Below are 24,889 nucleotides of genomic sequence, written 5' to 3' on the forward strand. Positions count from 1 at the left end.
CACCCAGGATCTGACCCAGTGAAACCCTGGGCCACTGAAGAAGAGTGCGCAAACTTAAACACTCAGCCACGGGGCCGGGCCCTGTTCCATTCATTATTGAAAGTGAGGTACTGAAGTCTCCAACTATTAGTTTTGAACTGTCTATTTTGAGTTTTTTCTTTGGTGATGTTCTAGGGTTTATCATACACATCTTAACTTATCAGAATCAGCTTCCACTTTATACTAGCTTAATTCCAATGACATACAGAAACATTACTCTCATAAAGTTCCATTCCATTTTCCCCTCTTTTGATGGCAGTACTGTTATACATGTGATATCTATTAATGTTACAAATCCAACAATACATTGTTACAGTTACTTTAACATCTGTAGTCATTTCCTTAGCCCGTTATAACTTTGCTCTCACTCATCTCCTTTGTGCTGTTATTGGCAAACACACTATACTTCTGTGTGTTATAGGCCCGGGAAGAAAGCCCTCCGACTGGGAGCTGGGAGGAGAGGGAGCCTGTGCTCCTGGCTGCAGTGTCCTGGAAGAGAGCCGCTGCTCTGCTGGGCCGGGAGGGGAAGGAGGGAGTGATCGTCTTTCAAATGCCACAGACTCTTGCCTTCTCACCGAATTCTCACAGATTTTCTTGAAGAATGTTTCTTCATTTGCTGTTTGTCCTTAGGACCATTTCTAGAAGCTTTAGGTGACTGTACTTCAGAAATTAATTTTCACTAGTTTCACAGGGGGGCAGGTCAGTGGAGCTTCTCACACCCGCCACACAGGAGTTGATCTCGGCCTTCATTGCATAGCTTCAGAATAACATCTTGGGCTGGCCCGGTGGCGCAGCGGTTAAGTTCGCACATTCCGCTTCTCGGTGGCCTAGGGTTCGCCAGTTTGGATTCCAAGTGGGGACATGGCACCGCTTGGCACACCATGCTGTGGTAGATGTCCCACATATAAAGTAGAGGAAGATGGGCACGATGTTAGCTCAGGGCCAGGCTTCCTCAGAAAAAAGAGGAGGACTGGCAGTAGTTACCTCAGGGCTAATCTTCCTCAAAAAAACAAACAAACAAAAAACAAAATAACATCTTGATATTTGGAAGAACAAATCCCTCTTCCGTATTTTTCTTCCAAGTGCCTTAGATAATCTTGGCTCTTTGCTCTTCCATGCAAATTTTAGGACAAGCTTGTTAAATTCCACCAAAAACCTGCTGAGATTCTTATTGAAAATTCTCTGAATTTGTAGTTTAGCCTGGGGAGGATCCATCTTTACAACTGAGTCCTCCTATTAACAAGGATTATTTCTCATTTAGATTTTTTTTTAAAAGTCTTTAAAAAAAGTAATGTAATTTTTTCTATGAAAGTTTTGCACATCTTTTCTTAGGTAAAGTTCTAGGATTTTGCTGCTATTATAAATAATATCTTTAAATTTTTTTATTTTCTACCTTTTTATACCAATGTTTAAGAACATAATTTTAAAAAACTGATCCTGTATTCAGCATTCTTGCTAAACTGTATTATTAGTTTCAATAATTTGACTGTAGAGTCTCTTGGATTTCTATGCAGCTATTTATATTGTTTGAAATGGATGATTTTGTTTCTTTTTATCCATCCCATGAATATTTTATTTCTTTTGCTTTTCTTTTTGTGTGGTCTAGAATTCCAATACAATATGAAAGAGAAATAGCTATGGTAGGCATCTTTTCCTTGTTCCTGATTTTAAAAGAAATGCTTCAAACAATCCATCTTTAATAATAAGGTTTGTACTAAGTTTTTGATATGTAACTTAATCAGGCTGTGGAAGTTTCCTTCCATATCTAGTTTATTAAGAGCTTTTATCATAAAAAATAATATTAGCTAATATTTATTTCATACATACCAGCTGTCAGACATTGTTCTAAGAACTTTACGTGGATTAACTCATTATATGTTCATAACAAATCTCTCAGGTTATTATCCCTATTTCACTATGCGTGAAGTTAAATAATCTGTCCAAGTTCAGTAGTAGAACTAGAATTTGAATCCAGAAGTCTGGCTTAAGAGCCCAGAGTCTTAATCACTTTTCTATATTGCTTCTTAGAATGAGTGTTGAATTTCCTTAAATGCTCTCTTCCTGCATTTAATTTGACCATACGGTTTTTCAAATAACTTGCTAATGTGGCAAATTATATTAATAAATTTTTAAAATGTTAAATCATCTTTAAATTCCTTGGATAAATTCAACTTGATCAAAACATATCATTCTTTTTAAAATACATAGATGGATTTCATTTGCTAATATTTTATTTATGATTTTTACATATACATTCAAAAATGAGACGGACTCACAATTTTCCTTTTCCTGCTGGTTTTGGTACTCAGGTTATACTAGCTAAGCTCATAAATGAGTTGGGCATGCATTTGGTGACATTTCACTCTTCATTTATCAGGCTGATAAATGTCATTAGCACAATAGTTAGCCCAACAGTTTAGACTCCTAGACAATCCAAGCAAATGCTAAGTAGTGGACAAAAGTGCCCAGGGGCATCTGGGCCACTTATTTACAAAGGGCAGTCTAGAATGGCTGAAACTCACAAAACAGCCTGATGAATTCCCTCGCAAAAGGTCCGAAGGTGTCTGATCCCTAATCTGGTCTAAATATTGATGGCTGTCTTTTATTCAACATATCCACACCCAAATAGAACAGAAGTAAGAATACTTTTACTAGTCCCTCACAGTCTACAAATACTTCAATATCTTTTATCTCACTGCAATTACCCCATAGCTCTTTAAGAGCCATATTATTTCCTCCTTACAGATTATCCTGTATTTTAAAGATTATTTAAGTGAACATTACTTAACTAGGCTACTCAGTTAGTAGGGGAAATGAGTTAAAAAATCAAATCTATTTTTCTTCACTTTGATTATATCAAGAAAGCATTTCTTACAGGAGAAGATTCTAGCTCCTACAGTGACAATGATTGGCATCTTAGTTGTTACCAACAGCACCAAGAATGAAATAATAAATTTTCAAAAGGGAGCTGGCAGAGCCTCCATTTCTGTTGATAGTATAGAAATACTCAATTTACTATGAATGTGCTCATAAGAATTATAATATATCTCTAACTTTAGAGGTTATTAATCTATTTTTTAACCAAAAAGTTACTATATCTCTACTAGAGGCCAGGCATTTTTCTAAACACTATGTAGGGTTAGACAAAGTTGAGATAAATAAATAGAGAAAAGTTTCAAATACGATTACTAATAATTTAGAAATATCTTACCATAATGTAGAGCTGTTTGACCCTCATTGTCCTATAAAAGAAACATAATAAATTTTATAAGTTTTAAGTTATTGCAAAAGTATAAAAGCACATAAGCTATAGCAAATATATCTGATATACCAAAGTTCCATAGGTTTATCAGATACAGGAAAAGAAATCAGTTCTTTGAGCCTCACAGTAACTTCTGCCCAAGCCCTCCATCCTGGAGAACGGGAGGATGTTGAATGGTACCTTGTGCACTGCAGCAGCTATAGCAGAGGGACAGGGTAACCAGATCTGCAGATACTAAACCAAAGGGAACCCATTAAAATGTGGCAGTTTGATTACCCAATTAGTGGCAGAAAAACTGACACTGTACATCATTTATCTTGGCTAGCATTATAATATTTTTCTAAGCTTATCCCCAAATCTATGTAAGAAGTCTGTGATTTATAGTAAGAGTTAGCAGCTTTTTAAATCCCTTTTCAAAGATTTACAAATTCCAGGCTCAGAACATTAGGTTTCCTAATCAGATCAAATATCATAAAGAAATGTGATTTCAAAGCACATAAAGTCCTAGAAGTTGTTGAGAAAAATCAAAAGTTCCCACAGACTACTTAGGAAACTCCAACAGTTCAGTTAACTTTTTTTTTCTTTTAAAAATCAAGATATTCTAACTATACTAATTATAGCACATGAGTACTTTTTGGCAATGCTACTTCTTAAACTGAGAGCAGGTGATCACACTACATGAGCAATGAATAACAAAGATTAAGTACAAGTGAAAAATAGAATTTAGTAATTAATTTGATATGAACTCAGTAACATGCAAGGCGATTATGATGCCCCTGGTAATTAAGAATACATGCTTAACCATTATTGTGAATAACTGGCAGAGGGTGGTATTATGACTTACATCAACTATTCCTGGACACACCATAGTCTACCTTTCCCACTTTCTAAAAGCTGAGTTTGGGGGTTGGTTCTCAGAACTTTTTGGCTATTGTTCTCTCTATGTAATCCCTTCAGAAGAAAACTAAAAAGCTGCCACAGGGAACATATTTCTGGTTCAGACAGGTAGTAAGAAGAAGTTTGGTAGGGGTGACAGCTGGTGGGGGTAGGGAGACAACTTTGAGGCAATATAGTTTGATTAAGTTGTCTTCCTACCAGGAAATGGGAGTTCTCAGTGGATCTGGACGGGAGGTGTGGGTGGAGACATGAAAAAAATAATTTTAAGGGACCCTGGAGTAGGGCAGACTTGGCTGAGGTGCAACAGTGGCTAAGTCTGGGATGTCCATTAAGCATCATAAGGATAATAAACTCTAAGAGGAGTAAAAGATGGAAAACAGCACCAAGAAGTCAGGAAGAGAGACCATTTTTGCCTACTTCTTTTTTTTTTTTTTTTTTGCATATAAAAAGGTCATTTTGCCATATTTTTTGTTTGGGTATCAGTGCCCTTTAAAACGCTATTATTCAAGCACAAATGATCATGTTTACAAAGTATTTACAATTTCAGTCTTCTTCCTTTATATTTTAAAACACAACAGCTATCCGGTTACAACAGTTAAAAAAAATCATAAAGATTGCAGAAAAGAAAGCATCTGCCTCATTAGGCACCAAATCTGAGCAAGTACCTGCTTGTTTCTTGTCTTTTCCAAAGCAGTCCCTACCTTGCTCCCTGTGCCCTTCCTTTGCCTTGCCCTTAGGGTTAAGGACAGGTAGGGGAAAAGAGCTGAGGCAGCTACAGTAACTAGGATCCAAGTGATGCTTCCGAGGGTGAGCGCAGCAAGGGCAAGCTGTGCTCCAGAGCATTTTGACTTGCCTGGCTGGAGCCAAGGGCAATTTCAGAAGAACTGTACTGCCCATTATGGCTTTAGACTCATATCTCCTTTGCCAGTTTCCAATCTTAATCAGTAAAAGTGTATGTGTGTCTGTAGACACACACCTGCTGGGTTTATACATTCACATTTATAGTTTAAATGTCCAGACAGAAAGCAATTTCAGAAAAGGCTTAATCTATTACTATTTCAGGACTCTACTTATGCATCCATCACGCAAGGTTATATTTTCTACAATTATCCATCTTTAGAAGGTGTGGTTCTCTTGCTATTTGTGCATAACTTGCTTGTTTAATTGCTGTGTTCATAATATACTCAAAGTTCAGTTTCTTTTGATTTCTAATTGCTCATCTTCACTAAGGAGGTGGAAGCATAATTAATTTCTTTTAATTACTTTACCAATAAATACTAAATCTGGATCTCTAGCTCAATTTTCAATTAATTAATTAATTAAAAATATTTATATTTATTGAGCTCCTATTACGTCCCAGTCACTGTTGTAGGCACTTGCTCACTGAGGTGAGCAAGACAGAAAAGGTCTTACATTCTACCGGTAGGGGAAGTAACAAACAAACAAATATACTTAATAATAGGCAGTGATAAGTGCTCTGAAAAAAACCAGCAGAATAGAGTCCAGAGTGATGTGGGGTGCTATTTTAGATAGGGAGGACAAGGAAGGACTCTAAGAGAAGGTAAGTTTACACAGAGAACTGGGGAAGATTCTAGGATAGTCATGTAACCCAAGCTGAGCAAATCAGCACCCATTATCCTCCTGGTCTAAAGTAAGCATGTCACTCAAGCCAAGCCAACTTTAGAGTTTTCTCTCAGGATTTTAAAAAAATGCAGCTAAGGGATGGAAATGTGTGTACAGAGAAGGTCCTTTCCTCTTTGATCAAAAGAAAATGGTATAGTGAAATAAGACAGACACAAGAGGACATTATTCCACTCACATGAAGTACTTAGAGTAGTCAAATTCATAGAGATAGAAAATAGTGGCTACTAGGAGCTGCGGGAGGGAGGAATGGGGAGTTACTGTTTTAATGGTACAGAATTTCAGTTTGCGTTGGTGAAAAAGTTCTGGAGATGGATAGTGGTGATGTTTGCACAACCATGTGGATACACTTAATGCTATGGAATGTCACACTTAAAAATGGTTAATTTTATGGATTAAAGACTTGAATGTAAGACCTGAAACCATGAAACTTCTAGAAGAAAACATAGGCAGTATGCTCTTTGACATTGGTCTTAGCAGCATATTTTCAAGTACCATTTCTGACCAGGCAAGGGAAACAAAAGAAAAAATGAACAAATGGGACGACATCAAACTAAAAAGCTTCTGCACAGCAAAGGAAACCATCAACAAAACAAAAAGACAATCTAACAATGGGGACAAGATATCTGCAAACCATATATCAGATAAGGGGTTAATATCCAAACTATACGAAGAATTCATACATCTCAACAACAAAAAAACCAGCAACCCAATTAAAAAATGGGCAAAAGATCTGAACAGAGATTTCTCCAAAGAAGATATACGGATGGCCAAGAGGCATATGAAAAGATGCTCAACATCATTAGCTAGCAGGGAAATGCAAATCAAAACTACAATGAGGTATCACCTCACCCGGGTCAGAATGGCTGTAATTAACAAGACAGGAAACAACAAGTGTTGGAGAGGATGTGGAGAGAAGGGAACCCTCGTACACTGCTGGTGGGAGTGCAAACTGGTGTAGCCACTATGGAAAGCAGTATGGAGTATCCTCAGGAAATTAAAAATAGATCAATCATGTGATCCAGCTATTCCACTGCTGGGTATTTATCCAAAGAACTTACAATCACAAATGCATAAAGATACTTGCACCCCTATGTTCATTGCAGCATTATTCACAATAGACAAGACTCGGAAGCAACCTAGGTACCCATCAAGGGACGAATGGATAAAGATGTGGTATTTACACACAATGGAATACTACTCAGCCTTAAGAAATGATGAAATCCAGTCATTCGTGACAACATGGATGGACCTTGAGAGTATTATGCTAAGTGAAATAAGTCAGAGGGAGAAGGTCAAATACCATATGATCTCACTCATAAGTAGAAGATAAAAACAATGACAAACAAATACATAGGAATGGAGATTGGACTGGTAGTTACCACAGGGGAAGGAGCGATGGGGGAGGGTAAAAGGGGTGATTAGGCTCACATGTGAGGGGATGGACTGTAATTAGTTTTTGGGTGGTGAACATGATGTAATCTACACAGAATTTAAACTATATTACGATGTACATCTGAAAGCTATGTAATGTTATAATCCAATGTTACTGCAATAAAAAAATAAATAAATTTTAAAAAAGGGTTAATTTTATGGTATGTATATTTTACCACAGGTTTTTTTTTTGGTAAGGAAGATTCACCCTGAACTAACATCTGTTGCCAATCTTCCTCTTTTTGCTTGAGGAAGATTGTCCCTGAGATAACATCTGTGCCAATCTTCCTCTATTTTGTATGTGGGACGCTGCTGCAGCATGGCTTGATGAGCAGTGTGTAGGTCCATGCCCAGGATCCAAACCTGCGAACCCTGGGCCGCCAAAGCAGAGTGAGTGAACTTAACCACTATGCTACCAGGCTGGCCCCATTACCACAATTTTAAAAAAAAGAAAAGAGAAAGTAAAAGGTGTGAGCCAAAAATTGCAAGTGGCAATGCTGCTCACTTCTTGGAGAAAACCAGTCTGCAGTAGAAGAGAATGAAACATTCACAAAGAAAAAAGCAGCAGTGAGAGATGGAGAGAGAATAAGAGTCTCTGGCTCTTGTCATTCCAACTCCAGCCTTGACTTCTTGGTTAGGTGAGCCAACAACAACAAAATGCTCCCTAGACAAACGTGATCTTCTTGTCACTTGCAAACCAGAGCTCTCACTAATACAGAATGCAAGGCAATTTATGACCTGATCCTGGTCATCTTCCTCCCAATTCCTTGTCCTCCCAACTTTGTGACTGCTAATTCCCAATAAAAATACCTATCTGGACTCCCACAGCTGTAAATGCTCTTCACTCTGCTTGAAAACTATCCCCCAACCTTTAAAGATAGTGTCTTGCTCTTTTCTCATATTTTAAAATTCATCTTTGATATATATGAACATTTTAAAAAGACTTATAGTCCCTGTATTTCTTTTATTTGAGTTCACTGAACGCAGACGTGATGTTCTCGTGCTGCCTGAGATCTGCTTATTGTTGATTGCTTCCTGTGTGCTTTATAATTTTGGACTGTAAATTCATTTTAAGTGGGGTTTTATCTGTGAAAAATTCTGTGCTATGTTCCCTGGATTGAGGGTCTGTCCGCCAGAACGACTTTGCTTTTATTTCTGCCAGGCACTGCAGACAGAGCATCAGTCTGAGATCCCGATGTCAGTTTCTCAGCTTGGAGATTTCCAAATACTTAAGTCGCATAAATTGAAAAACAGCAAACCTCTCTCCCACCCCACCTCCCACTCCTGGGCTTGGAGCACAGGCCAAGACAAACTCTCCACGTCAATTCTGTGTTGATGGCAGATTCTTTTAGTCTACTTTTCCCCTGATGGTGGTTGGTGGTCTTTGAGATCTCTACCGCATGGGAATTGAGATTAGCAAATCCTTTCATGGCAGCCCAGTGATGAAATTTATCACTTTCCTTTTAAAGCTTTGGGTTTTTTTTTTAAACTTTAAGGCTTATTACTTTGTTTCTCAGCTGTGCTTGTTTTGGCCCTTGGAAAGTTACCTTGCTTTTATGTAAACTCTGCTATGCATTAAAGAGATGCTTGTTATATTTTATTCTGCATTTCTGGGTATCGTATGCTGGGAGAATTTTCAGGTTATTTAGCATGTAATCTTATAGGAAAAGGAAATCCCCTCAACCTTTAAGACTCACTTCCTCTTCTTCAGGAAACCTCACTGACTCCTCAGGTGGGGTTTAGGTGCCCCTCTTTTCAACTTCTCTGGCAGAGTATACACACTATACATACTTATCTGTCTCTTCTACTAAGACTGTAAACTTCTTGTAGGCAAGTACCACGTCTTTCATCCAGTGCTTATCACAGTGTCTTGCATATAGTGTGTGCTCAATAAATGTCCATGAAATGAGAGAATGAATATATTACTTTAATCTTTCCACATCAGTTTACTCTTTTTTTTTTTTTTTAAAGATTGGCACCTGAGCTAACATCTGTTGCCAACCTTTTTTCTTCTTCTTCTTCTCCCCAAAGCCTCCCATACCTAGTTGTATATTCTAGTTGTGAGTGCCTCTGGTTGTGCTATGTGGGATGCTGCCTCAACATGGCCTGATGAGTGATGCCATGTCTGTGCCCAGGATCTGAACTGAGGAAGCCCTGGGCCACTGAAGCAGGGTGCACTAACTCAACCACTAGACCACGGGGCCGGCCCCATCATCAGTTTATTCTTTAATCCTTTGAACTTTTTCCTTTTCCTGAACTTCTAAAAATAAGTTCCCACACACTTCCTACAGTGTGGAGTATCATGCCAGATGTAATCATCCAATGAGGTCCTAGACAATGATGAACAGTATACTTAGTTTACAGTTAACTAGGTACAAAATCACTACTATTGTCAGTTTGACTCCTAGATTCTTTTTTCTTCAATATATGCACATAACAAGTTGGTCTCTCTTGAATATATACAGATTATTTCTCTCCTCACATTTATACTTCACTAATCCTTTATTTTTGATCATGTAACCATTTTATTAATAATTATTTTCTTTAAGGACTTAGTTTTCTTCTATCTCCAGATTCAGTACTACCCTATATCAAACATAAGTATACTTTTTTATTCTACAAAATGAAATATTGATGAATAATTAATATTTTTCTCAGAACTGATAAACAGGAAACACTGTCTATTTTATCCCTTTAACATTAAGCCATTAATAACACTGCTGTTTTCTGTGCATAAAACTCTGTAGCCAAGTCCTGATTTTTATTCCTACTGCTAAATGCATTTTACTAAACCGAATCAAGAACCATATTTTCAAGTCAAGATATACATATTTTGCAGTCATGGAAATAACATGCTTCCTGATGTTCTCTACGAGGATAAAATCCTCCTGAATGTTACTGGATTTCTTTTTTGTGGCCATGGAACTATTGATACTGTAATTCAACTCAGACTTGACCTACCACCTTTACCAATGTTAGTTCTGCAGATACAGTAGTAAGCAGCACAAAGCACCAAAAGAGTAATAACAGGCTGCATAGAGGGGACGGATTTTCCCATGTGGCTAATGAGAGATTTTGTTCTTATCCAGTAATTTGATATTCAAAATATAAATTTTATTTTAAAAATAGTATTTCAAGTGAATATATGATAAGGGAGGCACTCAAGAAAATTGTGTAGGAATTAGAAGTAGTGATAAAAATTATGAGTAATATAATTTTGAATAACATTTAACATGATTTTTAAGCTTAGAATGTATTGCTTCTCTTTATCTATAAGATCTGCAACTCTATAATAGAATATGATTAAACTAATCTGATAATTTAGAAGTTTGAAAATGTACTTTACGATTATTTTTCTAAGAATTTTTCTAGAGACCTGAGTTAAGCCTTCAGTTGAAGGTTACAGACATTGAAGAAAAAAAGAAGTAGGTATAGTAACACCTCACTTGATTGGCATCTTTAGCAAGTGAAAAACCTGTCAGCAGGTTTTTCAAATAACTGCAACATTACCCTTTGAGCATGCAAATATTAAAAACACCACACATATATACCTTCCAAAGTATCTTACTTCTTCTTATTGTTCTACATGAAGAATGTGGAAGAAGATTTAACCTTTCCTTGATTATTCAGAGTTAATATCATGAACTGGTGATGTCCCTCTATGTCTGGCACCAAGTAAATGTCTGGGAACATGAGTGAGCAAAACCTCACTTATTATACATGCTATAACATAAAGGATGCCCTCATGGGGTCTTCATCAAGGTATATACAGCTATTTGGCTTTCACTAAATAGCCCTAGATTACTTTTGCTTTTTGTTGAGTTTGACTTTAGTCTTTTTTTTTTTAAGAGCTTTTCCTCAGTCATAGGAGTACCAAATATCCTTTATTACTGTCAGTGTGCCTAGACTCCTGACATTTTCTACTTCTGCTGAGGGCTGGTAATCAGACAAGTAAGTTGCTCCAGTTGTGTCTAAAATTAGGAAACAGTCTTTGAGTGATGGTCTCACAACATGATTGGTGGTAAGCTTTATCACAGATTGGTGTATTTTATTTTATCTTGGTTTTGAGCTATATTCTCAATCAGTGACTTTCAATATGTGTATATTTTTTACACTATTGAAGCTTTTGTGCAAATGGAATCTGGAGTGACGAGAACTGAGGCAAATATCAAAGTAGCACAGCTTCGGCTGAGAAGGGAGGTAACGTGGAGCCCCTGAACGCCTGGCATCCTTGCCTCTCCACCAGTTGCCAGCATCATCACCGGAAGTTTGAGAATCACTTTCTAGAGACTTGAGAAGGCTGGGTAACAAGCTTCTGGATAAATTAGATGTGACTGTTTCACTTGCTCTCATTCTGTCTCTGCATACTTGTCTGATCCTCCACAAAATAGTGGAACATGACAAGAAAATGACTAAAAAGAAAACAACCAAAGGTAGCACTTACTGATCACTCATCCCTTTTAAGGGAACCGAGCAGATTCACGTCTACAGAAATATTCTCAAGAACAACTTTGCTTTGGGAGCTAAAGCTAAGATGACTGCATTGACTTCAACATGTTATGAAAATTGCTGGAGAGAGAGGGAGTGGTGTAAAAACAGGCACAGTGTAAGTGAGCAGTTGAAACTAAAGAACGGATAATGTATGTGCTGTGCCCACATGGTGGCCCTCTAATCATTCAGACTCATGAGACTACCACTGAACACACCTGGCACCAGTTTATTCAGAAGGACTTCAGACAGAAACCTTTCAGAACTTGCCATCAGGGCAATGTCAGACTGGAGTCCTTGCAGTAATTCATGTGACAGCTTGTTTAGCCACCCAGGAACTATCTTCTCTCTAGGAGACACAGCTCAGGTACAAGGAGAAGAGATCCATACTGGTGGATATGGGGTCTATCTTGGCTTAGAAGCCCTGCTGCTAACTATCAAATCCACTGCCTCAGTACGAAGCTCCATCATGTTTACACGGACTAACGCCGTCACTTTGTGTGTGTCCCTCTCCCTCCTCCCACTGCGGGCCACTCCAATCTATTCCTCAGACGGCAGTTAGAGTGACCTTTTCAAAAATTAAATTAGACCACGTCACTATCTTGGTTTAATATCCTCCAATGGTTTCCCATTGCTCTCAGAATAAAGTCCAAAACACTCACCATGACCTAGGACAACAGTTTTTAAACTTTTTGGTCTCAGAGCCCTTTTACAGTAAGTCTTCAAAATTACTGAGGAGCTCATAGAGTTTTTGTTTTTGTTTACGTGGTTTAAATCTATCAATATTTACCATATTAGAAATTAAAGTTGAAAAATTTAAAAACTATTACATGTTACTATAGGTAATTTTTTAAATGAAGGTATATTTTTCAAAAGAAAAGAAAACATAAGAAGAAGAATGGCATTATTTCATTTTTGCAAAACTCTTTAATGTCTGGTTAAATAGAAAATAAGTGGATATTCATATCTACTTCTGCATTCAATCTGTTGTGATATCATGTCATGTGGTCTCTCAAAAATGTCACTGCATACTCATGAGAGAATGAGTGTAAAAAGGGCAAATAATGTCTTCATATCATTATGAAAACAGTAATGACTTTATGGATCCCCTGAAAAGATCACAAGGACTCCCAAAGGTTCCCGTGCCATACTTTGAGAACCACTGGGCCTAAGAAACCCTGTGTAATTTAGCCCTGCCTAGCTTTCTAATCTGATCTCATAAAACATTTGTCCTGCTCCCCGCACGGCTGGCTCCTCCCTCACCCTTCAAGTCCCAGCCAGGCATCTCTGTAGAGGAAGTCCTCCCTGACTACTTGCTTCAAAGAGGTCGCCTCCTATTGTTACTCCTCAGTTCAATTCCTTGGTTGTTTCTTTCATAGCATTTATTACAACTGTAGTTTAAAAATGTATTTATCTGTCATCTTCATTTGATTACGAGTTCCAAAAGGGCAGGAACCACATCTTACTTTTGACCGTGATATTCCTAGCACCTAGCATAGTGTCTGCCACACAGCAAACACTCAAACACTTTACTGAGTGAATGAATAAATGAATCATGCATTTGTACAAATATTTATCTGCCAAGGATATTCACTGCTTACATTTATTCATTAACAGATATTTACTGAGTACCTACTATGTGCCAGGCACTGTTCTAAGTGCAGTAAAAAAGACAATCATCTCTACTCTAGTTTTGAAGGAGGGGGATATAGAAAATAAAGTAAGTAAAATCCATAAAATGTTAGAGAACGATAACCACTATAGAGAAAACTAAAGCAGGAAAGGAGAGAGGATGCTGGAGGCAGCATAGAATGATTTCAATTTAAAATAAGGTAGTCAACATAGGCCTTACTGAAAAGATTACTGGGAGTGAAAAACCTGAAGGTGGTGAGGGAGCAAGGTGCATGAATATCTGGGGGGAAAGCAACAGACGGAGCAAGATAAGCAAGTACAAAGGCCCTGAAATGGTTAAATGCCTGGCATGTTTCAGAAACTAAAAAGGGGCCAATGTGTGGCTGGAGCAGAGTGAGCAAGTTAGATGAGTAATAGGGGATAAGGTGTGAGAGGCAATAGAGGGCCAGACAGCAAAGGGTCTTGTGGGCCATTGTAAGGATTTGGGCTTTTATTTTGAATTCAATGGGAGGTCACAGGAGGGTTCTGAGCAGAGCAGTAACTTTATTTTCTTTTATTTCTTTATGGGTTAAGAGGATCACTCCGGCTGCTAGGTTGAGAATAGACTGAAAGGTGGCAGGAAGACCAGGTTGGAAGCTTACTTCAACCACCCAGACAAGAAATGATGGGGACTTGGGCCAAAGTGCTAGCAAAGACAAAGTGAGAAGTGGTAGATTCTGGACCTACGAAGGTAGATGGAATAGGATTTGCTGATAGATTGGATATTAATGTAAGAAAAAGAGAGAAGTTAAGGATTCCACCAAGAATGGGGCCTGAGCAAGAACCTGGCCTGAGCAACAGGATGTAATTGCCATTAACTAAGATGGGAAAGACGTGGGGAGAAGCAAGTTTTGTGGGTAAGATCCAGAGTTTGGTTTTGGACATATCAACTTTGGGATGTCTATCAGACATGCTAAGATAGATGTCAAGTAGGCAGTTAGATATCTAGGTCTGAAGTTCAGGAGAGAGGTATGGGCTGGAGACATAAATTTGAGATTTGTGAGCATATAATTAAAGCCCAGAGACTGGATGAGATTACCAGAGGATTGGATACAGAGAAAAGAAGAGATCCCAGGACTGACTCTTCCACTCTGAGACAACTCTTTCATACTTCCTCTGAAAACGTACTGTGATTGCTGAGCAGCAGTGGGGTCCACTTGAGATGAGTGGTTATAAACCTGAAGTGAGGACAGATGCGTATTTACCTCCTGTCACCTTTAGCAGCATAGGTACAGGCATGGAAGAGTAGGAGAATTAATTTAAACACCTATTTTCTGAAAGCCTACTACAAACCAGGAAGACAATGATAAATAAATCAGTTATAGTCTTTGCCTTCATGGAGTTTAGCATCTAGCTTATATATTGCAAAAGAGAACCACCTAAACATCTTAACTGTAGAATGGCTACAGTATGATACACTTGTATGACAGAATACTAGGCAGCCATTAGAAATTATGTTAAAGAAGACTATCTATGGATATGAAAAGACGTTCATGATAAGTAAATAAAGTTGGTTATAAAACCATCTACAGTATGATCTCATTTTTGTTTTTAAACTATGTTACCTCCCTATAAAAAAAATAAGGAAAGCATCAGAAGTGGTAACAGGGGTTATCTCAAGGGCAAGATTATGAATGACTGAAATCTTTTTCTTTATATTTATTTGTATATTGTAAAAATTTCTAAAACATATTGATATTACTTTTGCAATAAGAAAAAGTTACTATTCTCTCTGAATCTGAATACCATCTATATGTTTACAAACATTTTTCAAAGATTCTAATTATTATGTAGCTATTTCCAATAAAAATTCAGCAAACCAATTAAAACCACGGTTACTTATAAATGGCTCTTCACAATTACAAGCGTGATAGGGTTACCTTCCATGCCCCTGGTCACTTCTTGTTTGCCATGTTCCTCAGATCACCATGCCTAATTTGGGGCTTTGGAGTTCAGATGCTGTGGGCTGAAGTGTTCATATGTTTAACGTGAAATATTGAGATTTTTGATCTTTCAACTCAGAGCATGTCCACCCAGAAATCAATTAGAGCAGGGACCTGAACATAAGAACCATGACTCTAATCACGAAATTGATTGCCAAGTGGGGAATAGAAAGACAGGAGGACGACCAAGTTGTCTTCTAATTCTATTATCTTTTCTGTCTTCCAAGAGTACTAGAGAAAAGGAGCAGGCTTTAAAAAGAAGACATCAAGAATTTTCCTCAGTTCTGAACTGTTTATATGTCTAAGTACATTGATGTGGTCTAAAGAATAGATATTTGGGTGAAACAAGGAAAGGATGACTATTTAAATTACTACTCTAATTAAACTGTAGTCTTTAGGGACCGATACGTAAATTCTTCTCCTTTTATTATCTTTTGTATGCCTAGCACATAACAAGCACTCAAGAAATGTTCAATTACTGAACTCTTTATGACTCACTAACTAGCCTGTTCCGTTTTTAATCACTATTAATAGTTATTTTAAATCAACTACTCTATTATAATATTCTTACTATTATGAGTATGATGCTTTAATAAAACACATCTTGAATCTGCAAAATCTTTACCTCTGTTATTCCTCTGAGTGTTAAAGTGAAATTTGTATTAAAGCAAGAATATGACCCCAAACATTTTTTCTTGGTAACCTCAAGTAGGATGTAGGAACCCAAACCTTAGTCTTTATAAACATTCTGTTTTAAAATATATTACAAAGAATAAATGGAATTGAATGTCAAGAATGAGTAAGTGAAAGCTTTTACTCATCTGGTTTACAACTTATATCAGCTAATTTTTCTAAATTTAAGTTGATTAAATTTTTTGGTTGTTTCATTTCAAATGACCACACCAGAAGAGGGCTGTTTGTCATGGTTATTTATGGTTTTCCTTTCTGTTTTAGCTTAAAAGAAATGTTCAAATTTAATAAATATAGAGTTATTATAAACAGCAGCAAAAACAATTCCAATAAATTCAAATTGGTCATACATTTGAAATCTTTGTAAGGGATTATGCATTGGGCAAAATAAAAATACTCAGTTGAATTAAAAATAAACTCACATAAAGTTAAAATATAGAAAAATGCAACCATGCTTAAAATTCAAACTACAAAACAGAGAAATGTGTAATCCCTACACCGTAACTAGATATCGTTTCTATTTCCAAATAAATAATAAAAATACAGGGGCTGGCCCCAAGGCCGAGTAGTTAAGTTCGCGTGCTCTGCTTTGGCAGCCCAGGGTTTCACCAGTTCAGATCCTGGGAGCAGACATGGCACTGCTTATCAGGCCATGCTGAGGCGGCGTCCCACACAGCACAACCAGAGACACCGACAACCAGAACATCCAACTATGTACTGCGGGAACTTTGGGGAAAGGCATAGGAAAAAAAAAGACTGGCAACAGATGTTAGCTCAGGGGCCAATCTTTAAAAACAAACAAAATAATAATAATAATAAAAGTACATAAGGCAAATGAATAACAAAATAATACAGGAAATTTAAAGACCCAGATTCTCAAATAAGAAAAGGAAAAATGTGCTGATGATCACTCTGTGGTTCTTTGTTTTTTTTTTTTTGTTTTTTTTTTTTGTTTTGTTTTTTTTTTTTTTTGGAGGAAGATTAGCCCTCAGCTAACTACTGCCAGTCCTCCTCTTTTTGCTGAGGAAGCCTGGCTCTGAGCTAACATCCGTGCCCATCTTCCTCTAGTTTATACGTGGGACGCCTACCACAGCATGGCTGCCAAGCAGTGCCATGTCCGCACCCGGGATCCGAACCAGCGAACCCCGGGCCGCCGAGAAGCGGAACGTGCGAACTTAACCGCTGCGCCACCGGGCCGGCCCCCACTCTGTGGTTCTTTACTGTTACATTACCTATAAGCAGGAGAATCATGGATGGCCCCCTCCAGCTGGCCTGTTCCTGTTCTGACTTTTGTAGGACTCTAAAGTATCATGCACTACTCTGAGACTGGAGCCACTAACGAGGAGCAGCCAATCTTCTTCATAACTTTGGGTAGAACCTGAACCTTCACAATCCTTACTTAACACTTCCTCTCTCTCATGCCCCTTCATGCTTTACCTTGTACTATTTACGAATACGTCTGTGTTCTCTTGCTCTTTTAAAGGTAAGAACCATGGCACAGTTTAACTTTATAGACCCCTATTTTCCTTCATCCCTTGTATCTAGCACAAAACTTTACATGAAATAAAAGTTAAATAAGACTAAAGAAAAATAAACTACTTGCAGGAAAATCAAATATAGTTATACCTCACTAAGCCAGGCACTTGATTTTTTACATTCTCAAGTACTTGGAATACGACCCAAAGTATGGGGAAAAGTGCTGATAAGAACCATATCGAACATATTGTGAGTAGCTGGCTCATTGTATAGAAGCATTCTTCTAGCTGGTTTGAGACAGCAATGAAAGGCCAGTCCTTGCCTATGAAATATGAGATGCAACAGGAGGAGAAGAGATATGGAAAGTGAAAAGTGAAGGAAAGCAAGGAGTAGAGAGCAGAAATAGCAAGAGGGCAGCAGAGCCTAATGGTAATTAGAAGAAAAAATGGGGGCAGCAGTAGCAGCAGCCAGCAGAAATTAGAAGCTGTGACAGAGGTGGCAAGTTGCAGACACTTCAGGCCATGGAGAATAGCCGGCCATAAAAAGCGTTGGGCTGCATGCCAGCCAGTAGATTTTCGCAATCTCAAGAGGGAAAGAGAAGCTTTAGCTTCACACCATCTATAAATACCCATGGTGTAGTATGATTTAAGAAGGAAGCAATGAAGTACAGAATATGTTTTAGAAAAAATATTTCATAGAAAAAGTTAAAAATAAAAAGCAGAATGTAACTGATCAGCTATTTGACACCAACACTAACCTAGAATGTTTAACTTTCCCAAAGGTGCTAGATAGTTGAGAGTTTATTACAGTAAGGAAAGAAAAAGGACCAAACACTGGCTGAATAGCTATTGTTGGATGGAAATTTTACGTTCCTCATTTATTTTAATCCTCACAACCTGCTACATAAATATTTTTATTCCCATTTTCAAGCTGAGTAAAATGAGGCTCAGAAAGATTAAATATAACTTGCCCAAGGTCCCAGGCTCTTTCTGATATCAAAATACGTGTTTTCTCAACCATAATAGGCTACTGAAAAGGGGAAGGGGGAATCAACACAAATAAATACAAGTAAGGAGAAACGAGGTTAAAATTGTAATTTTTGCAGGTTAAACACAATAGGTAGCCTATGTTACAGTCTCACACACAGCAAGCTTGCGTAATTCCTATTAACCATAATCTCAAACATCACAGTCAGAGAGTGACTAATCTCACTCTTAAGACTACACACTCATCTCCACTTCTCGATTGACAGCTGTACTTTTTCAAGTATGCATATTTTGAGAAGCTTAGTCTATATATTTTAAAAAGTTAACTTACTAAAATGGTCTAGCATTCAAAGTTATGTACATAACAGCCAAACTGCTTTCTCTTCTGAAGGGTGTCTTGCTTTCTGCATTAGTGTCCTATAATTCTATAGAGTAAAACTCACACCTCAATCCACTCTATTCTAAATCCCTTGTATGATAAATAATCAGACACAGTGGAGAAACCTAAGAAATGATTCTTTCTGTTCATACTATTCACTCTTTACTTTCACAATGAAAATTTTCCTTTTGCTAGGTCCACAGAACAGTTCCCCATCCACAGAAGGTGCTATGAAATAGGCCCTTTCATTTGCTGCTGGTAGGAGCATAAAGTAGCATAACACTTAGAAATAGTTGTTCATTGCCTCTGGTTTAGCATTTCTAGAATCTATTTTAAAAAATACTTCAAATATTTCAAAAGCTTTATGAAAGAAGAGTTCATTCCAGTATTATCCAGAATAACAAAAAACTGGGAACAATTTAATGTCCAACAATATAGGAAAAGTTAATAATACATCAGTTGAGTTGATTATTAAGAAGCAATTTAAAATGATGGTCATACAAGAGAGCCAACAACATACAAGGAGAAAGGAAAGTCTCTTCAATAAATGGTGCTGGGAAAACTGGAGAGCCACATGCAAAAGAATGAAAGTGGACCATTATCTTACACCATACACAAAAATTAACTCAAAATGGATTAAAGACTTGAATGTAAGACCTGAAACCATGAAACTTTTAGAAGAAAACAAAGGTAGTACACTCTTCGACATCGGTCTTAGCAGCATATTTTCAAGTACCATGTCTGACCAGGCAAGGGAAACAAAAGAAAAAATAAACAGATGAGACTACATCAAACTAAAAAGCTTCTGCACAGCAAAGGAAACCATCAACAAAACGAAAATACAACCTAACAATTGGGACAAGATATTTGCAAACCATATATCAGATAGGGGTTAATATCCAAACCATACGAAGAACTCATACATCTCAACAACAAAAAAACCAACAACCCAATTAAAAAATGGGCAAAAGATCTGAACTCACATTTCTCCAAAGAAGATACACAGATGGCCAAAAGGCACATGAAAGGATGTTCAACATCATTACCTATCAGGGAAATGCAAATAAAAACTACAATGAGATATCACCTCACTCCTGTCAGAATGTTTATAATTAACAAGACAGGAAACAAGTGTTGGAGAGAAGGGAACCCTCATACATTGCTGGTGGGAGTGCAAACTGGCGCAGCCACTATGGAAAACAGTACGGAGATTTCTCAAAAAATTCAGAATAGAACTACCATATGATCCAGCTATTCCACTGCTGGGTATTTATGCAAATAACATGAAAACATGAATGTATAGAGATACATGCACCCCTACGTTCACTGCAGCATTATTCACAATAGCCAAGACTCGGAAGCAACCTAGGTGCCCGTCAAGGGATGAATGGATAAAGAAGATGTGGCGTACATACACAATGGCATACTACTTAGCCATAAGAAACAATGAAATCTGGCCATTTGTGACAACATGGATGGACCTTGAGGGTATTATGCTAAGCGAAATAAGTCAGAGGAAGAAAGTCAAATACCATTTGATCTGACTCATAAGTAGAAGATAAAAACAACAGCAATCACATAGAGACAGACTGGATTGGTGGTTACCAGAGGGGAAGGGGGAGGGAGGAGGACAAAAGGGGTGATCAGGCACATGTGTGTGGTGATGGATTATAATTAGTATTTGGGTGGTGAACATGATGTAATCTACATTGAAACTGAAATACAATGATGTATGCCTGAAATTTATATAATGTTATAAACCAATGTTATCACAATAAAAATACATATATTTTAAAAAATAAATACATAAAAAAGAAGAAGACAAAAAAAACGATGGTCATAAAGTACTTATAACTTAGAAAATCATCCCAATATTATTAGGGTAATACAGAGGAATAAAAAATGTTTTTATAATAAGATCTCAACTACGTAAAGCAAGCAAAGAAACAAAAAAAAAACCCCATGGTATACTGAAAATATTTTTAAAAATCGACTACAATGTAAATAATAGGTATAGGTCTACACAGTCTTTTTCTTCTTTTTATGTCTGTGTATATTCTAAGATTTCTATTATGAGCAGGTACCATCTTTATAATGGAAAAATAAAACACCATGAATTTTTCAAAGTTACATTCTTTACAATATAGCAAAGTCTGGCCTGTAGCAACTCCCTGAAAACTAGCTGGAAATTTGGAATCCTGAAGCCAAAACTTTAGAAATCCATTTGAAGTTGAGAGATGTGGTAAGTATACCAGGTGAGAGAAACAGGTATCAAATGCTGACAGGCTAGATCAGTTGAATGTAGCAAGATGAGAGAATATAAGATCCTGTACTAAGGACCAAACAGTTACAAACTATAGTGTGGAGGAAACACCTTAGGAGAAGCACAAATAGAAGACACAGGGGCTTTAGTAAGCAGTAAGCTCAGTCAGTTTGATGTAGCTACTCAAAAACAAATTACATTTTAGAAATGTATTAATAGTTGGATAATGTTCGAATGAGGAATGGATAATGTTAGAAGTGACAGGACCTGTGGCAGGCAGAATTCTAGGATTACCTCCAATGACCCATACCCTTGTATAAACCCCTCCTCTTGAGTGCAAGTAGGACCTGTGAATATGATAGAACACACTTCCAGGATGGAGGACAGAGATAGAATGGAAAGAGCTGGCCCTAGAGAAGCAAACAGCCATGTTAGTCATGTTGCGAACTGCCTACAGAGAGGGATGTTCTCTAGGAGCTGAGGGCCTCAGTCCTACAACCACAAGTAAGTGAATTCTGCCAATAATCTGAATGAACCTGGAAGAGGACATCAAGCTCCAGATAAGAACCCAGCATGGCTGGAACCTGAAAGACCCTGAGCAGAAGACCCAGATAAGCCATGCCTCAACCCCTGACCCATGGGGCCTGTAAGACAATAAACATGTACTGTTTTAAGTTGCTGAATTTGTGGTGATGTGTTATGCAGCAATAAAAATCTGATACAGTGCTATTCTCTGTTTGGGTCAGACGATTCTTGCAGTGTTTGTAGTATTGAATCTGGGTGAAAAATATCGTAAAAGGTATAAATAAAGAGCTTGAAAAAGGCTTTGGTTGGATGGTGAAATAATTTTAAATCATGTCATGTTAGGTATGAAAGAGAAAATATCTGAAAACAGAGGAATTAAGTTTTCTTTTATATGGTTCCACACATTGTAGAAGCAGGAAGTGTGTGAGAAAATTAAAGGAGTCAGATATTTAATTTTCTAATAGAAAGACGTTTCTAAGTGTAAAAAAGCTGCTTTAAAATTCCTTGAACTCCCTATCCCTGAAAGTTTTCACACTTAGAAAGATGACTGATTAGTAGGCACAGTATAGAGAGAATCTAAGCATTTCTAAGTGGTCTGATTAATAACCTTTAAAGACTGTCTCTTTCTCAGGCATTTGCATCTTTAAATACTGTATGTAAACAAAAAGGTACTTTCTATTACAGTTCGAAAATATGCAGTGCCTGGTATATTATAGGCAGCTAGTAAATATTTGTTGAATGAATAAATGAACAAATGAAAAAATAATGAAAGAAAGAGGTGAAGATATTAATATGGTAAGACCTAATTATCTTTTAATTTTTGGGGGGGGTAAAATTAAAAATAAAACCTTGATGATAATGAGGGAGGCAGCAGCTACCTCGGGAAGAAAGAGCTACAGTAGTCCCCGCTTATCCGCAGTTTCGCTTTCGATGGTTTCAGTTACCATGGTCAACCACAGTTCGAAAATATTAAATGGAAAATTCCAGAAATAAACAATTCATAAGTTTCAAATTATGCACCGGTCTGAGTATCGTGATGAACCTTGTGCCATCCTGTCCGGGATGTGAATCATCCTTTTGTCCCGTGTATCCATGCTATAAATGCCACTCACCTATTAGTCACTTCGTAGCCGTCTCAGTTATCAGATCTTCTGCAGCAGTACTGCAGTGCTTGTGTTCAAGTGACCTTTATTTTACTTATTAAAGGCCCCAAAGCACAAGAGTAGTGATGCTGGCAATTCAGATACAACACAGAGAAGCTGTAAAGTGCTTCCTTTAAGTGAAAAGGTGAAAGTTCTTGACTTAATAAGGAAAAAAAAGTTGCACGCTGAGGTTGCTAAGACCTACAGTAACTTTTATTATAGTACATTGTAATGATTGTTCTATTTTATTATTAGTTATTGTTGTTAAATCTCTTACTGTGCCTAATTTATAAATTAAACCTTACCATAGGTATATACGTGTAGGAAAAGACAAAGTACCTATAGAGTTTGGTACTATCGGAGATTTCAGGCATCCAGTGGGGGTCTTGGAACGTACGCTCCATGGATGCAGGGGGACTCCTGTATGTTTTTCTCTAGCAAACAAGACCATATAGGAAAACGGAAACAGCCCTGGACTGTGAGTTGAAAGATCCACTTTTAGTCTTGGTGCCACTGCTCTCACTACTCTTGGTTCATAAGGTAAATTGTGAAATGATTAATCCTCAGGTGCAGGCCGAGTTGGGAGGCATGTTAAGGCAAGAAGTGTAGGATCAGGACTGAGGGAACAGGAAATGCTAAGAATTAATAATCCAGAGAAATTTCAGAATTTGAGGTCTTGACAGGACCTTGAGGATGCAAGGTCCAAGATATTAGTGTACAAGTAAGTTAAACGGAGTATAAATGAATGTTGCCTGGGTTGAGAGGTTTCACAAACTGAGGCCGAGACTGGTAGGTCTCAACGTGAACGCTGAAGTGCCTGAATACGACAGCACAGGATAGAACGGAGAGAGAAATTGTGAGCCACACTCTTACCCCTTCCATTAACTACAAAATTCAGTCCAAAAAGCTATCAAGCTTTAAACAGTATATATATTTTTGATATACAAACATTGCTTATTTCTCGTCAGCTATATTCCACAACCTTCTAAAACATTTAGTTTCTACATTTATTCCACTGCTTATAATAAAAACTTATGACAGACTTATTGAACAATATATCAACACATAAAACACAAATAAGCTTTCTTTTTGCTCTTACAATTATTCATTTTATTTTTTTAGTTCTCAAGTTAATAGAACAAAACATATATATGGAATCAAAAAAATATTTGAAAATTACCCTTACACCATAAGAAGACTGTTATTCCTATCATTTATGGGTGAAGAGGCAACATATTTTCTGAGCTTTTTAATCTGCTTTAGGATGTTGCATGAGCAGTGTCACTCCCACTTAACTTATTTTCTAACTTATACTTAATTTTAATTAATTCATTTCTTATGTGAAGTCAGCTTTTAAAAATGAGTCTAATTCTTCAATTAGTATCTCCTCATTTATGAGTGAGCTTCTCTTTCATCTCATTTTCCCCTGAAATAAAAACACTTCCTATTCTTTTTAGCTCCTCTTTTTATCCCTCACTAAGTTTTAATAATACCTCAAATTCTCTTCAGCTTTTCCTCTGAATGTCACTATAAAACTGATTTTTATTTTTGAAGTCAAGTCTTTAAGCTTTCTTAAAATCATATCAAATATTTTCCTATTTGTATTCTCCTCATCCCCCATTCCCTCTCTCCCAAAACTGAGTAATTCTGATATGATCAACCAGGCTATATAATAATAGTGCAACCAAAACTGTTTCAATCCTCCTCAGTGACACCTAATTTTAATGTGTCCTCTTAGCACTCCTTAACTCACCCCATTACGGAACCCTAGTGCAAATCTTCCTTTTGGTATCTGGGAAATAAATTCATATCTTCCACTGATGTAAACTCAAATACAAATCCTTTATCAATTCATATCTGAGTTGACACAACGGTGTCTTTGCCGCTATTCCCCTCTACTGCCTTTCTCCCTAGTAACAGTACGCTGTCACTGGATTAATCACTCTGAAAAAATCCATTATATTACTCCTTTTTAAAACACACACACACACACACAGGTCCAAATTCCTTAATCTGAGCATCATAGCTTCCATGTTCCGGCTCCACTGTATCC

General features: G+C 37.3%; 1 protein-coding gene across 2 annotated transcripts in view; it reads right to left on the bottom strand.

Moving 5' to 3' along the window:
- ACBD6 (acyl-CoA binding domain containing 6) overlaps positions 1–24,889 on the bottom strand; it is a 180,937-nt gene that overhangs the window by 29,524 nt on the left and 126,524 nt on the right. For both annotated transcript variants that reach the window (XM_070591731.1, XM_070591732.1), the window contains one exon: positions 3,251–3,281. In XM_070591731.1, coding sequence (XP_070447832.1) covers positions 3,251–3,281 — 31 coding nt within the window. The remainder of the gene's footprint in view (positions 1–3,250; positions 3,282–24,889) is intronic.

Source organism: Equus przewalskii, chromosome 23, assembly GCF_037783145.1.
Source record: "Equus przewalskii isolate Varuska chromosome 23, EquPr2, whole genome shotgun sequence".
In the NCBI taxonomy this organism is placed as follows: domain Eukaryota; kingdom Metazoa; phylum Chordata; class Mammalia; order Perissodactyla; family Equidae; genus Equus; species Equus przewalskii.